The sequence below is a fragment of the Epargyreus clarus genome, unplaced genomic scaffold (genome assembly GCF_041222505.1).
Source record: "Epargyreus clarus isolate Ecla_fem2 unplaced genomic scaffold, WU_Ecla_fem_2.2 ptg000002l, whole genome shotgun sequence".
In the NCBI taxonomy this organism is placed as follows: Eukaryota; Metazoa; Arthropoda; class Insecta; order Lepidoptera; family Hesperiidae; genus Epargyreus; species Epargyreus clarus.
The window spans coordinates 8709685-8726892 of NW_027332210.1; the positions used below are offsets into that span (position 1 = coordinate 8709685).

The window sequence follows — 17208 nt, forward strand, 5'->3', positions numbered from 1 at the left end:
TCAAATAGCAATAATAAATTAGTATATAGAAGCATATTATAAACAAATATTACTAATATTATTTCTATGTCACGATTGGGAGTAAAACTTTTCAGAATAAACATGATAAATTTTTTTGAAGTAAATGTAATCAGAAACTTTGAATTCACATGAAAACCACGTCTACATTAGTTTAGCCATTTTTAATATTTTAAAATCATATTTATAAGTGACGCAAATGACTTTAGAATTTTATAAAATGATGGTTTATTTTAAATTTGCTAAAATATACTTCATAAATTATATGCATAACAATAACATAAGTATTTCTAACAAGACCATCTTCCCTATTAGATCGTATTTGACCAAGAGTATGAACGCCATCTATCGAATACTCAAGTAATGTCAAGTTGTAATGTATAACAAACCCCTCGATAGATGTCACCACTAACATCAAATCTTACTAGAATCCGTTCTTACACGTTCCAATAAGAGAACGATAGATATCCATTTTTAATTATATAACTTATTGGATTACGTTTTAATTCATGTATAACTCCTAGAGAGAGATTTTTTTCATAATATTGAATGCAGTCTTCAGTAATTACAACACATTTGTGACCAAACTTGGGTAATACTCCAATCCTCTGGGATTGATGGAATCTAGAAAAAGATATCCTAGGGCAGTGACCATGTAAGATTAGTTGGACTGCTCTTTTTCTACTTGAATTTTAAACTAAACTTATTAATTAATAAAATAAAAACACCAAAATCCCATAAAACGTAAAAAAAAAACATCATTATGACATTCTATATTCAAAAAGATGTTTATACTAAAAGCGAGTAGAGAGGAGCATGGGGTTAATGCCACCAAACGGTAGAGATACAATCTTTCAATGCAGTGCGCATTCAATGCCAATACTTACGTCGACCTAGATATCCGATACTCCCCATTTTACCCGAGAATTATCGGTAACGAAATACGCTTCTATTTTATATTTGAACAGAACCCTTAGTGGTTCGAATCCACAAGCACCACCGCTACATATTGAGGTAGAACTCTTTGTGGTTCGACTCCGGTGGCACCACCGCCACACCTATTTCTGCCTAATAACAGTAGTGCTAAGCGCTGCTGCGTTCTGGTTTGAAGGGTGTGGTAAGACAGACTTTTACCTAGGCTTTTCAGCTTAGTCCTCAAGGATAGCGGCGCACCTGTAGCCAACTTCAGGTAGGAATATGTAATCAAATCTGGGGTTGATTACAGATGTCCATGGGCGACAGTAACCACTTATCCATCAGGTGGATTGCATGCTCGTCTGCTACTTCTATATTATAAAAAAAAAACGAAATCTGCCTAATAACAACAGTGTTACACTGCTATGGCCGCTTTGTGTTGTAAGCAAGATATGCTGATCCAAAGCATACCAACTTAGTCCTCAGGAGTGGCAATGCACCTATGATTAGGCGCTGCTGTGTTCCGGTTTGAAGGGTGTGGTAAGGGAGACATACTTTTCCGAGGCGTTCCAGCTTAGTCCTCAGGGGTAGCGGCGCATCTGAGGCCAACCTCAGGTAGGAATATCTAATCCTATCTGGGGTTGATTACAGATGTCCATGGGCGGCAGGAGCCACTTACCATCTGGTGGACTGCATGCTCGTCTGCTACTCCTATATTATCTACATGAGTTGGTTACGGTAAGTATCATCAGCATCAGGTTAACTTCAAGAGTGTTTGCTATTTTAATCATATAACAAAAAAAAACACCAAAAAGAGTACGTAATAAAATATAAGGGACAGTTTAGTGAATTTTGGTTACAGATGCAAATTGCTATAAAATATATTATTGAAAATACTCGTAAATAAGGAAAAAATAGAAGAATCCTTAAAAACTTGTATATGGCGATTATAGTAAAGCGAATAAAGCCTTAACTACTGCAATATGACCTCATTAAAAAAGAAAACTATGTCCAGTAGAGGATTTCTAAAGGCCAGCTGGAGGCAGGCTATAGAAAAATTAAAAAAAATGCAAAACTACAATGACATTACGCCAATGACTACGATCCTCGTAGCAGCGTAGCGGGGCCTAACTTACTTATACATAGGGTAAGCTTTCGTTACTTCTCTATGGGCCTCGTAGCATCATCATCGTAGCAGCGTAGCATACCCTAACATAGTCGTGCATACTGCAAGTCTTAAGGCCCTATAGGCGTCGTAGCATCATCACCGTAGCACCATCGTAGCACTCCAATGTAGCAACAGCTGGTTTTGTATAATGAATGTAGCAGTATGTAGAAGTAGCTACGATAGACCGTAGCATGCAATCCCAATTCAATATCTATGAGAGAACAAAACTATTTTTTTTTATAATGTAGGAATAGCAGTAAGCGGCTACTGCTGCCCATGGACATTTGTAATCAACCCCAGATATGATTAGATATACCTAGGTGAGGTCGGCCACAGATGCGCCACTACCCCTAAGGACTAAGCTCGAACGGCTCGAAAAAGTATGTATCCCTTACCACACCCTTCAGAACGGAACACAGAAGCGCCTAACAGTGCTGTTATTAGGCAGAAATAGGTGTGGCGGTAGTGCTGCCGGAGTCGAACCACAAAGGGTTCCAAAGTTTTATTATATAATTTATATTATTTTCAAAATGTATATTATTTTAGAATGAAACAAAAATATGACTCGCAAACATAATATAGATATGATGTTATTTTTTTTGTATTGTTATGTGGTTTATTTTTTATCATCCACATCAAATAACATTATAAAAAATCATATGATTCTAACCATGGAACAGAGAAACAAGATTCTAACCCATCATACAATATGATGATTATTATTAAGGCAGATGTCACGCCCAATGACACCAAATCTATATAGATATCAACAATTTCTGAAGATAATTATAGCATTAAAAATCCTCTTTAAAAATAGCAATCTGTAGTACAACGTTTGATTGTGGCGAATTAGTACTGAATTCCATTGTAATATATAGACCCTTAACTAAAGTTGGTAGCATGATTAAAATAATTAAGAGTCTTCGTGATTTTCGCGTGAAAACAATTGCTTTTACGTCACGACTACCTCGACGCCAGTCTGTCTGTGTTTCCAGTCGATGCTGGGACAATAGAGGACGATACAAATAACAAACATAACAATCAACCCCAAAACTTCATTCCTAACCTTATGAACAACGCAATAGTAGGGAACAGCCCGCAAATTATTACCGTAGATTTGTTTTAAGGTGACGCGAACGAATATAGACTTTAATACGTATACATTGAAGTGATTTGGGGAAATAGTGGGGTTAGTTGAATGTGTGCTGGGAACTCCGCGCAGTCGCCCTCAGCCATCAGTCCTCTCGGCGGCGCCACTAACACAGTCGCGTCAAGGGTACTTCCATTCGAACCCCAGTCAGTGATCTCAGTCAATTGTGATTTTACCTCAGTCAATTCCAGCCTTCCATTTAAGTCGTAGCTCGTTGCTTACTTTGTGCGTAGCGTTAGTATTATCAGAACATAGAACAATAGTATCTAAGCGTAATGTGCCCGGTTGTATGAAGCCGGTAACGTCAGCGGCGCCGAACCTTCCCCGTAGCGTGGGTTACGTAACGGTTCCGGGGAAAATCGATATCCTGGGCGTATAAATAGCGATCAAAGGTTGAGAACAGCTGGCCGCTCGCCAGCCACGATGCAGCCCTCGGTAAGTTTGCGCAATTATCTTTACACACATTTTTGTATGAGTCTCTGAAATCAAAATGTCAAATAATAATGACATGATGTGCTAAAATGGCGTTATTGAAATGCAGCTGTCTAACAGTAAATATGTAAGTATCTACGTAAGTCAACATGTAATACAAAGTATCTAGCTAGTTCAAGTAATTAATACGTATTATCTGTAATCTTTCGACTTGGCGAGAATCCAATTTAAAAGATAGGATCTTAATTAAGATATTTAATCAAGGAGCGAATTGAAGAACTTGGAACGCTTAGACCCATTATCGTTCAATTTATTTGAAATATTTAATGCATTTTTATAGAAGAAATTAAACAGCTACTTAACAATTACTTACGTAAAAGAAAAACAAGATTATTAATACTTAAAAATGTAGACAATATATAATTATATATAATATTTTATTTAATAAATATTGCATGTTATGTTAATGAATATTGCATGTACAATCCAATAATAAGAAAAAAAGACCCATTTTCAAATCACTGTCTGACATTTTAATTTTATTTATTGCTACAGATTTGAGGTGACATAACTCTTCAGACCGTATTGATCTTGAATAGTACTATTCCCTTCTTCCCTTATTCGATATTGTAGGAGGTTACTTGGGAATTTAGGGCATAAGCAGCAGTCCACTTCCATAGTTATTTTGCTCCTGTGATCACCAAAAAGTGTATGACAAGCCCTTGTTTATATATTACTCCTTGAAAGAGAGGATGACAGAGGTTTTCAAGGTGATATAGCTCTATGTGGGTCGATGCCGGAAGGAACCCCACTACGACCATTTCCACCGGTTTATTGGGTGTGGTAACGGTGGCACACTTACTCGAAGCGTTCCATAAGATCTCGAGATAGCAATCTTGGAGTACCTCGTCCATTGTTCATGGCAGCGAATGTCACATACCATCAGGTGGACAATATTATATCGAGATCAAACGAAAGGCAAAATTACAAAAACAAAATGCAATGTTAAAGGTAGAACCCTTTGTGTTTCAATTCTGGAGAGACTACCGTCACAACTATTTCTGCCCTAAACGGCAGTGGTAAGCACTACTCTCTAAAATATCCGAGTACTAAGAATATAGCCAACTTAACTGCCACAATCTATCAAATACAACCACACCTCATATGTGTTAAAATCAGTCAAGCCGTTTGGCCTGTAGGGCGTTTTTAAGGATGAGACATACAGACAAACATACATACGTACACTCGAAAAATATTACCCTTGGTAGTTGAATAAAAAATGTAATAATAAAGTAATAAATTGCGTGGCCTGCGCATATAATCATGTTGAAGATATTATGTACATATATATAGGTATATATGTAGTTCGAAGGTTACACGGCCATCGGCCAGTGTGTTAGCGACGCGATTAGCCCTGCAACCTTGGGCCTTTCTTTCCTTTACGTAATCCCATTCACGGCTATGAATGACGAATTAATTGCTTTATGTTCTATAAAATAAAAAATATAGTATAAAAATTGGTAAAATACTTTGTTTATGAGAAGGTTCTACGTACACACCTAATTTTGCCATATAACAGCAATGTCAAGCGCTGCTGTGTTCTAGTTTGATGAGTGTGGTATGGGAGACCGCTCAATGAATTTTACTACCAATCTTAAATTATAGATCTTAAATTATATAATTATAAATCTTAAATTACATCAGTAGATACCTCCATCTCATCTATTTCTAGCGTGATGGAGTTTTCGTGTTTCACTGTGCATGTCAGCTAAATTATATATAAAAAGAACCTCCATAGTCTTCAGGAGTGTCAACGAGTCTGCTATCGTCTTTAGGTAGAATCGCTATCATAATATGGAGTTTAGTCGTCCAAAGACGGTAATGGCCACTTACCGTTGAGGTCGCGTTCTGATCCGCTAATAGTTTAAGAAAAAATATTGTACTGACAATTTGTAGGCCTATACCATAGATTAGTAAAGATACTTCGCCGCCTTGAAATTAAATGAAGCCACAAATGGCTTATTATCGTAAGTTCTTTTTTTGAATTCTTGACAAATAAAAACATTTTTAGACAAAATTTACGAATAAATAACTAATACTGCGTAATTTACATGAATTTACATAATAAATAAATAATTATTTCAAATATTTTAGGGATATTTTAGCACGGAGACGTGGCAAAACTTTTGTTACGCAAGTATTTCAATTCTAAAAACTGGGCACATTTTCTAGTTAGGAGTGAGTAATCTTTACTAATCTATGGCCTATACAAAATAAATATATTTCATTTCATACCATCAAATAGATACCATAAGATATGGTCGATAGTGTCTTCAATCTTATAAAGAAATCTTGCTGAAAACCATCTCAGTAATATTGAAAGCGAGTATCTTGGCAAAATTGCAATCTCAAATGCTAGATATCAGAGGTTGGTACTAACTAAGCAATATTTATACGCGTATTGCTCAAACACAATACACCAATATAGCGTTAAATTATGTTGAAGTTTAGATTACCTTATCGGTCATATATTTGCTGATAAAATCATATCTATAATCATATTAAGGTAATACGAGTGCCACTTCAAGAGCGCTCCCTTTGTAGGAGAAAAATATAAAGTAGTGCAAAATTAATGGTTTATCGATTTTTTTATAACATTGTTACATACAGTCCACCTGTTAGTAATTGATCACTACCACCCATAGACATCTGTGACCAACTGTATATGGAACAAAGGTTTTACCTGAAGTCAATTACTGATACATTGCCTTCTAAGGCTACAATGTTGGTGTTACAATACAACAGTATAGTCAGCGCCAAACTTCAAGTCCGCTCTGAAGTTGTTGCGAGCAGGTGTAGTCATACAATTTGCTATGGCGTCGCGATTCATTTCTATATTCAGAGCACTAGCAGTTTTACGCGGACTTTACCTCTAAAAAGATCAATTTTGAAGATTTGTACTTTTTATCAAAATCTACCTTGTAACTTTAAATTGTTTCAGCGTTATTCGCTACTTATTAAAATTTTTGATTAGATCATCCACACACCCTTGAAAAGTCACCTTGTACACGAGTAGGAACATAATACAATATCGAGCCTCTACCAACACAATAAATATATCATACTATAAAGGTATGACGTAATACTCGTATATTATTAGGCCAGAAAATTGAGATATCCATTTCACTGGTATACATTTCAAGCTCTAATATTTTCTGTAATAGGTCGAGACTGCCAAGAGAATTTCGTATAAGATTTTCTGAGTATTTTTATTGTTCGCCAAATCATGTTTCTTGACCTGAAATTATGGCTCAAAGGTGCCCTAAATGCATAACAACGTGGTAAAGAATCATGGACGTTTACAAGGGGGGATGGGGGCTCTGAACCCCTACAAAAATCTTAAGTATTTATTCGGGACCCCCCCTAACATAGAAGTTATTTGAAGTCTGTCAATTCATTCTGGCCCAGTGCGGTGGACTATGATCTTAAATGCTTCTCAGGAGACCCAGACCCAGCAGTGGGACAATAATAAACTGACGACTAGGTATGTAGTAACTTTGGCTAAGAAAAGTAAAAAGAACATATTGGTAACACCTGGTTATCAAAACTTAGAAGTAAAGTAAACAGACCAATCTATTACATAATATTAGGAATGTAAGCTTCGCTCGATAAACATCGATTTTTTTGCAAAAAAAAGTAGTTAGGAGACGAGAACTCAGGATAAGTAGTAGCAATTTCAGCAGTATGTGTCATGAACTTGATAGATTGTACTTGATAGGTAGATACCAATCTTATCTTATTTGCTATCCCTTTGTCACATGGTAGACAACTCGATTCCCGAATAAACCTCACAAATTGTCGAGGAAATAAAGCCTATAAACGAGTCTTGAATACCGAGGGATATTGAGTTACGAGGGAACCGCGCCACTTGCGAACTCAGTCAAATCTTGTAACCATAGACTATAGCTACATAGAAGTGGCAAAGATGTAAAATGTTGATATTAGCTAGCTAAGAAGCAGTGATAGCCTAGTGGTTAAGAAACTCGGCCTCTTGATCGAGGGGTTCGAGGATCAAATCCCAGGCGCGCCCTGGATTTTTGCAAATTATGTGCGTATTAGAAATTAACTATCACTTGCTTAAACGGTGAAGGAAAACATCGTGAAGGAAACCGACATACCTGAGAAATCTTAAAAAAAAAAAAAGTTTTCCAAAGTATGTTAAATCTGCCAATTCGCAGCTTGGCCAGCGCGGTGGACTATGGCCTAATCCTTCTCATTATGAGAGGAGACCCGTGCCCAGCGGTGGGACATTAATAGGTTGATGATGATGATCATTAGCTAGCTATTTAAAATATATGTTCTGCGTGTCTTAATATTGTCTCCAGATTTTGATTATGGTTTCATAATGGCTTCCAAATTTCTTTGACTTGATGATATTCAAGTCTTCGCAACGAGCACTGACTAAAACCGATTTGATTTGAGAATCCTAACTGATATTATATGAATGTGAGTTTATTTCTTTGATCGTTACACGTCTTAATGATATAACAGATTATTATGAAATTTTGAAGAAACGTGGGCTGGGGTTTAGTAAAGGACATAGTGCATCTTTTATCCCGAACAAAGTATAAAGAATAGATAAAAACCTCTGACCACGAGTAAGGCTCGGGTAAAAGGCAGTATTCTAATACACAACTTGGCGTAATCGAATTTCTCTATATATATTATACTAGCTGACTCGGCAAACTTTGTACCGCCTCAAAATCTATTTATCAAATATATTTCATATAAAATATAGCCTATGTTACTCGTAGATAATGTAGCTTTCGAATGGTGAAAGAATTTTTAAATTCGGTCCAGTAGTTTTTGAGCCTATTCATTACAACCAAACAAACAAAGAAAGTTTCCCTCTTTATAATATTAGTGTAGAAAACGAAATCATGCAGTCAAAGCTAAATTACGGAAAATTAAAAGTGCGAAGTCATTTCTATTTGTAATATGTTCTGTGGTATAATTCCAAGTCACGTTAGAATTCAAGCTGCAAATTTCATTACGGGAGACACATCCTTCGATAAAACAAAGACAAATTCTTGTAGTTCATTTTGGTTTTTGTTTCTTTGCATTCGTGGAATTTATAATATAATTTTTAAAACACGTATTATTTAAACGACGTTTTGTAAAATTCAATTTTAAATAGGAATTGTTATTTTGAATTTAATGCTTACTAATTATATGCTTATAGGTATAGTGTGGTGATAAATGTAATTGAATAATGTCTTTAAAAACGTATTAGATATTACACTGTTGACTAAATTAATAAAAATAAGAATAATGCACAGATAAAATAGATTATTGTGGGGAAAATGTCCTCAAGGCTACAGAAAATACAGAGGTCACTTTTAATGTATATTTTTTATTGTTTATCCTAGATTTACTACAATTAAAAGAAAACCTTAGTTCAAACCCATAGATAAGTATAGATATTGAGCCATTTAATGGCTTAAACGGCTGACAATTCTGTCAGCCATTTAATGGCTGTCATGGTGTAATTTACGCGGATCAATGCCGACATGCGCAGTTAAGACACAAAAAGAAAACTGCGGAGAAATATCATTTCATTCGTAAATGACCTAAAAACTACATTTTTTTAAATATTTTTCAAACACGAAAATAGATGAAAATGACCATTTCAATAGTCAAAACTGGTCACATTTTCTTGTTAGGAGTGAGTAATCTTTACTAATCTATGTTCAAACCACACTCTTAATTCTAGATAGTTCTAATGATACTTAATTGTGTATCAAAGTGAAAACACCATTGACGTTATTACCGCAAAATGTAGTTCTCTTTAAATATTAAACATTCCCTCACAACTAAGAAGTTTCTAGAACACGCCAGAACGTTCCAGAACGTTCCAGAACGTCCAAAACGTCCTTTAATAATAAATCTAGACGTTTACGACGCCGACGAGACAGGACAGCGATTAATCTACATTTCAGTGCAGTGACGTCACATAACCCCATTCCTCGTCCATTACGGTGATGTATTACAAGTTTATTACGAAATTTCGACCTCATTTTAGGATCGATTCTTGCATCTAGCTGGAGTGGAGTGATTCGAAGTGATTAACATATTTTATAAAAACTTGCGCTGAATGCCTTTAAATATATTACGGATTTCTTAATGCTTAAGAAAGTTGATAGAAAGTAGATAAATATATACTTAAGTCCATTGATATAATAACTACATATCATTGCGTAACCCAATGTTTCTCAAAGTGAAAAATTACGCCCTATATGATTCTGAAGGCTTAAAGACTACCAGGGACAGTGAAAATTCCAAATAAATCATGATTCTTTCAAACGGTTTAAGGGGATGGACGAAGGGATGGGAGATGATTGATTATCTTTTACTAAAGAGACAAAATGTGGATGTCATTTGTCTCTTTAGTAAAAGATAATCAATCATCTTCAAGGTCAAGGTCTGCTTTCACTCCCGGGCAAAAATAGAAAAGGTTGTTTTTGTGTTTCATAGCAATTGGATAAATGAGTTAATAAAACAAAACGTTTGCTCTCCCTGATTGGCAAGGGTATGCGGTTAGAGTAAGAGGGATTAAAGCCATAGCCCCCCGCCCTGGCCAAGGGCGGATTTGTAAACTTCACAACCCAATAAAATTTTTTTACTTAAAAATCCGTAGACGTGATGATTTTCACATGGTTTCACATATTCCTTCGTTAAAGCACGTGACAATACATTTTAAAACACATAACATTGAAAAATCAAAGACACATACGTGCCTGCGTATCTCCAACTTTCTTATTGTGAATTTCTAACTACCAAGCTATCACTTCGTTTCTATAAATAGTCTTAGTTAAACATATTTCCAATGTTGTCATAAAGTTAACTGAAATTACTGTAAACATGAAGTCATTAGTTACCCGATATTACGTAATTAAACTTGCTTGTATGTTTGTGTAGCGAGGGTGTTATTAGGGGTGATGTACCGATTTAAATCTAGCCATGGCAACGTTATAACAACACGTGGTGTTACAAGCATGATATAGAATTTTAATACTAGCTTCGACCCGCGACTCCGTTCATGTTGACCACTGATAGGAAGAGTCCACCTTGTGTGTTAATTTATGATTTTATTTTTGCTGTAAAATTACAACTTTTTCAGTTACGGCTCGTAATTTAAGGTGATAATTTAGTTATGATTATAAAGATTACATACATATAATTTATACAGATAGTTTATTCGTCAAGGAAGTTCCAGATGCAACCGAAAGAAAACATAATTATCCCATAAGACTTTTGGAACTTTTCGGATTCGGATCGGTACTCGCATATATAAAAGCTTAACAGGGTTATTTATACTGGTTAAATGATTTTTATCTTCTATTATTTTTCAAACCCGTCCGAAATGAGATACATTTTTATTTTGTTTACCAGGGGGAAACTCTCAAAAGGTACCATATGCCGTAGGGGCGGCACGGGGTTATGTAGGATTCTTACCGCACTAAAACCCCCCCGGTCGCCGTGGACTCCGGGATCTCTAAAGGAACGCAACCGGAGTCCTCTTAGCGCGTTGCCCCATCGGTCTGCGCCCAGGTGAGCTTGATGCTCGCCACACCGTCTGGTAGGCACGACGGACTGCGACCACACATACCGCCGTCCTTTCCGGGGTCACTAGCCGGGCGCTTCGAGCTCCCACTCTTGCCGCCCGCAACCCCGAAAGCCCCTTTTAGTCGCCTCTTACGACAGGCAGGGGATACCGTAGCCCTATTCTGGCCCCGGAACTACAGAGACAGCGAAACGAGATACCTAGGTACTTAGAATTTCTCACTAAATTAACAGAAATTTACAAAGATTGTTAAATATTTCTGAGTGACATAGAACATGTTCAAAACGTTGGCAAAACGGACTTCTATCATCTCAAAGGACAATAATGTCAACCTCTATGTCACTTCTCAAAGCGTAATTTATAGAACTCTACGCCTGCCTCCTCACAGCTTAAGCTCAATGTATATTTAGAAAAAGAGCTATATTTATATTAACACCAGTACAATAGTTTGTTCTTGAAAGAATAACAAACATATTCCCACACATAAACATACCACTATTATTAGTAGTATATCTATGCTCCCACATTTATAATATAAGCGTGGTACATACAAATACCTTACATAATAAATTGTCCAAAGGTATGTATTGTACGCCATTAAATGTATTTTATCTTGAATTCCATCAACGAACGCCATTACTGGATCGATATTGAAGCGTAAGTGAATAATGTACTTTTAAACATTGTTTCGGTTAATGGACTTTTATATTCAATACTGTTTTTATTGTATTGAAGGAGAAAACGAATGCAGTCTACTTGAGATTTTTTTTGGTAACTATGATTTACAACAATTAGTATAACAATAACTTATGAGATTAACATCACAGATTTTTTAGAAACTTTTATCTATAGATCTTAACAAGACTTTTACAAAAAGGCAGAAAAGTATTGTATACCTAATGCAAATTAGTAATTTTAACCTCCACCCTTACAATATAATAAGCGTCTGCTTAAAATAATTAAATGAAAAACGAAATAACTTTTGATGTAACGTACCGTTACCTGTAACCTAGAATGTACCCCATAGATATACTACTAATACGTCTTCATTTGTGGTATATCTATGATGTAACCTTTGTCAATCCCAAAATTTAAACAAATCCTACGACACATCATGTGTTAAAATCCGTCAAACCATTTGAGCTGTAACGCATGCCAAACAGTACATATGTACAATCACGAGCATAAATATATGACTATGGCCAGATTAGCAAAAATATCTGACCCAAGAACGAGTTCAGTAATATCTGCCTGCAAGAACGCAGCAAAAATATCTGACATTAATAGGCAGCAAAAATATGTGACAATATTAATATATTCACTTTTGTTATTCCGGCTCAAAATAAAACTCGAACGTCATGCCGAGGTCTTTTTCTTTTTTACGCTAAGTCATAGAATCATATCAGCCAGTGACTTTATAGATAAGAACTTATTATTATAAAAATAACACATCATGAAAATAATCCAAAATAATTTATTAAAATAATACTATAATAAAAATAATTGAATAGGTTTCTAATAATAAATTTTCAATCAATTCCATAACGTGACACGGCAGCGTTGGTTGAAAAGATCTACTACCCACTTTTTAACGATAAAAATATATCAAAGCGATCTCAAAAACCTATTTCTCCGATAATATTGCTAATTGTAGAACTTGGTATTGCTAATATAAATAATTAAAGTTACATGTATCTATTAATTGTTGCGGTAACTTCCTTTTTATATTTTTGTCTTAGCAGAATATTCGTGACCATTTTAGTTTAATAGTATATAATCTATAGATTATTGTAAAAGTCGTTAGGACATATCATGTTTGTTGTATACAAGGTGAAATTGAAGCTATAAAGAAAATTTCCTATAATTTGTCAATTATTCCCAGAATTTAATCCATATAAGGGACACTATCTGAAAGTGTAATAATATAAGGTGTGTATTTTTTTTTTTCAAAATGAACTCGTTCGATTCCCGTATAGGGATATTTTAAAAAATTCGTCAAGTACGACTCAAACTCGCACATGGAGGCTTCCGTACCACCAGATGTTTAATATTTTATAAAAATAAGTAAAATACTTATTTTCCGGACCCCTTTTTACCCTTTGGGTACGGAACCCCAAAAACGAATGATGCAGTATTAGTTTTTATCAAAATCGGCCTCATAACTCCTTTTAGCATTTTTCACTAATACTTTTAGATTCGGATTAGGAAAATTCACCCTGTTAAAATACATTAATTATCCTGTCTTTGTCTTTAACCCTGTTTTTTTCTTACTTAAAAAAATATAAGAAAATATTTATAACGTGTTTTTTTTCTCATATTCTTTCTCCGGCAAATTACATTGGCACCTTTGACCGGTAGGTTGATATATTTACATCAAAGATATTTATAAATTTTGTCAGATATTATTGCACCTTAGTTGACGTCACATGTCACAATTATTTGATCAACGTTATCATCACATATTTTTGCTGCCTATAAATGTCAGATATTTTTGCTGCGTTCGTGCAGGCATATATCATTGAACTCGTTATTGTGTCACATATTTTTGCTGATCTGCCCATAGTAATATATTTATGCTCGTGTCTGTACATACATACGATCGAAGACATTACCTTCCAGTCGGTTAAAAATATTGATTCTCATCCTAAACGCAGGTTTGAAGGTGGTAGAACTCTTTGTGGTTCGAGTCCGGCGACACTACCACCACACCTATTTCTGCCTAATAACAGCAGTGTTAGGCGCTGCTGTATTCCGGTTTGAAGGGTGTGATAAGGGAGACATAATGATAGATAAGGGCGCATCTGTGGCCGACCTCAAGTAGGAATATCTAATCCTATCTGGGGTCGATTACAGATGTACATGGGCGACAGTAGCCACTTACCATCAGGTGGACTGCATGCTCGTCTGCTACTCCTATATTATAAAAAAGGTCCTATTACTGCTCGTACAACGACATTTAGTCCTTATAGGTAGTATTCGTAACTGCCCTAATGGATCCCACGACGGTGTGTAACCTACCCTTATACAACAAAGGAGTGTACTTGACCCGCCCACAGTAATAGCGAGGGCTCCTACATTCAATCTCGAGATGTTCTAGAAAGGAGGGATATAGGGGTAAATCGTCTCTCAGGAATAATGCTGATAAGTACTTCTATTGTACGAATAGCTGTTAGAAAAGGATTTATAGAAAACGAACTGTGCCACGGGTTATAACGCTCAGAAGAGTACTTTGAGGATTTCATGGGTTTGATTTTTCTGCGTGTAACCCTTACTTTTTCTAAAATAAAAATAGCCTAAGTTCATCTTTATAACATCAGCCAATGAAAGTGCCGTCCCTCTGAAAAAATCCTCTCTCATTCTAAGAGGAAACCTGTGTCCAGCAGTCCATTACTATCATGGACTAGCGGACAACTCTACTATGACCAATTCCATATACAGGTTTTTCCTGAAACGCATCACAGAAGCGTCGCTCCTCCTGAGAAGTTAGATGGTCGCCTGATATGTAACACTGTAAGTACCCGTCCAACAAAACGCAAGAACTGCTTTACGTTAGAAATGTCTGGCTTTGGTGCCCAGATTTAACTAAATTCATTCAACCACCTTTCTCTAGTGCCAACTCAATGGAATGGCGTTGGGTTAACACGACACTATTCGACTGTTTTCAATTAAGGCGTTAATCTAATTTCTATTAGTCAAAATGCGTTAATCTAATTTCTATTAGTCAAAATGCGTTTACCTAATTTCTCTTAGTCAACATGCGTTAATCTAATTTCTATTAGTCAAAATGCGTTAATCTAATTTCTATTAGTCAAAATGCGTTTATCTAATTTCTCTTAGTCAACATGCGTTAATCTAATTTCTATTAGTCAAAATGCGTTAATCTAATTTATATTAGTCAAAATGCGTTAATCTAATTTCTCTTAGTCAACATGCGTTAATCTAATTTCTCTTAGTCAACGTGCGTTAATCTAATTTATATTAGTCAAAATGCGTTAATCTAATTTCTATTAGTCAAAATGCGTTAATCTTATTTCTCTTAGTCAACATGCGTTAATATAATTTCTCTTAGTCAATGTGCGTTAATCTAATTTATATTAGTCAAAATGCGTTAATCTAATTTCTCTTAGTCAACATGCGTTAATCTAATTTCTATTAGTCAAAATGCGTTAATCTAATTTCTATTAGTCAAAATGCGTCAATCTAATTTCTGTTAGTCAACATGCGTTAATCTAATTCCTATAAGCACTATATAAATATAGATATTGAGAAACAAAGTATTTTAATATGCCGCTACATATTACTCATGAAGTCTTAGTAATAGGCTTCCGTTTTTACCCTTTCGGTACGGAACCCTAAAAATATGCCTATAATATAATTTCCTTATTCAAATCGTATCGTACTCAAATCGTACAAAGTTCCGATGACAAGGTTACGATTCCGATCACAATCAGATTTCCGTACGCTAGGATGCGGGTCCCTTTGAAACGGATTGGTTTTGAAGCACAAAAGATATGAGATAGATAACGGGGAAATATTTTATTTGACTTTAGAAATACTTGAAGTTGGATTTAAAAATGAGCATACTATATTTATATTAATTTGTGATTTGTACGATTCGAAAGTATATTACGTAAACCGGTTTTTAATTTTTTGACATTTGAATTTGAAAATAGATTTATCCTTATTACGATGATTCATGACACATATGTAATATTTGAAGGTGGTAGAACTCTTTGTGGCTCGACTCTGGCGGCACCGCCCCCATAACTTTTTCTGCCTATTATTAGCAGTACAATTATTTGCAGGGGGCGATTTAAAGTAGGGACTTTACTTATCTTATCTGGGGTTGATTACAGATGTCCATGGGCGGCAGTAGCCACTTACCATCAGGTGGACTGCATGCTCGTCTGCTACTCCATTATAAAAAAAGATCACGATGATACACGTTATAATTATAATCATAAGTTTCCCATAAAAAGTTATTTTTGTTTAATTAATTAAATCCATTAAAACCTGAAAATGTTTAATTACTTCTTGTTTAGCACAGCTGGTAACTAATTTGGCAGCGTTCTCTTATAAATCTCGTACTTTCATAATTAGGGCGCTGCCTGTGCGTTTAGTTACATTTTTATAATTAAAATTTTAAAATATAACTGTAATTTTATGAGAAAGCATCTAGAGTAATAATTTATTTGTTTCCAGAATCAAATGTTATGCATTTGTTGAGTTCATACCCCATGTTGCATATACTCGTAGTTGCAAGGTTATTTTTAGGGTTTCGTCCCCAAAAAACGGAACCCTATTATTAAGCCTCCGATGTCCGTTTGTTGGTCTGTCACAGGGCTCTTTCTTTTGAAATGTAATTGACACTTGAAAAAATTACAGAATATGTACAACGGCGGTCGATATAACAAAAAATAGTAAAAGTAAAATTAGCTTAAAAAGAAGTTTGGGTCACCCACAGACCTGTATTTGTTTCCATACAAGAAACCTCTATTTTTCAGCGTTTTTCCTTTTATCTATACCGTAATAGGTAGACATCTATAGCTTCTACAAATACTAAAAAAATGATGATTAGGTGCTACGGAGTTCTACTCGCACTTAGCAAATTATTTCAAATACCTACAATATTGTGCAAAGTACCTTTTTTCATTACATAAAAGGCTTGAAACTCCGTTCGCACCACACATTAAGAAGTTTTATTAGATAGACAAACTTCGCATCTACCGACCACTTAACACGATTACGGGCTGCTAACATTACGCTGGGAATGAACACGAGTGCTATTTAAAATGTGTACTCTTGTAGGTTAGAAAAACAATAACATTTATAGTGTAAAATATGCTTTTTAGATGATGTTAAGTTAGACATGACCGTGTACACGCCGAGTGGCGCGCTTTT

The 17208-nt window shown here is 35.3% G+C and overlaps 1 protein-coding gene across 1 annotated transcript in view; it reads left to right on the forward strand.

Moving 5' to 3' along the window:
* Positions 1-3336: 3336 nt before the first annotated feature.
* Positions 3337-17208, forward strand: part of LOC140745129 (probable sodium/potassium/calcium exchanger CG1090) — a 34422-nt gene continuing 20550 nt past the window's right edge. Inside the window, exon 1 of the mRNA XM_073076904.1 lies at positions 3337-3686. Within this exon, the coding sequence (XP_072933005.1) occupies positions 3675-3686 (12 nt within the window). The 5' untranslated portion in view covers positions 3337-3674. The remainder of the gene's footprint in view (positions 3687-17208) is intronic.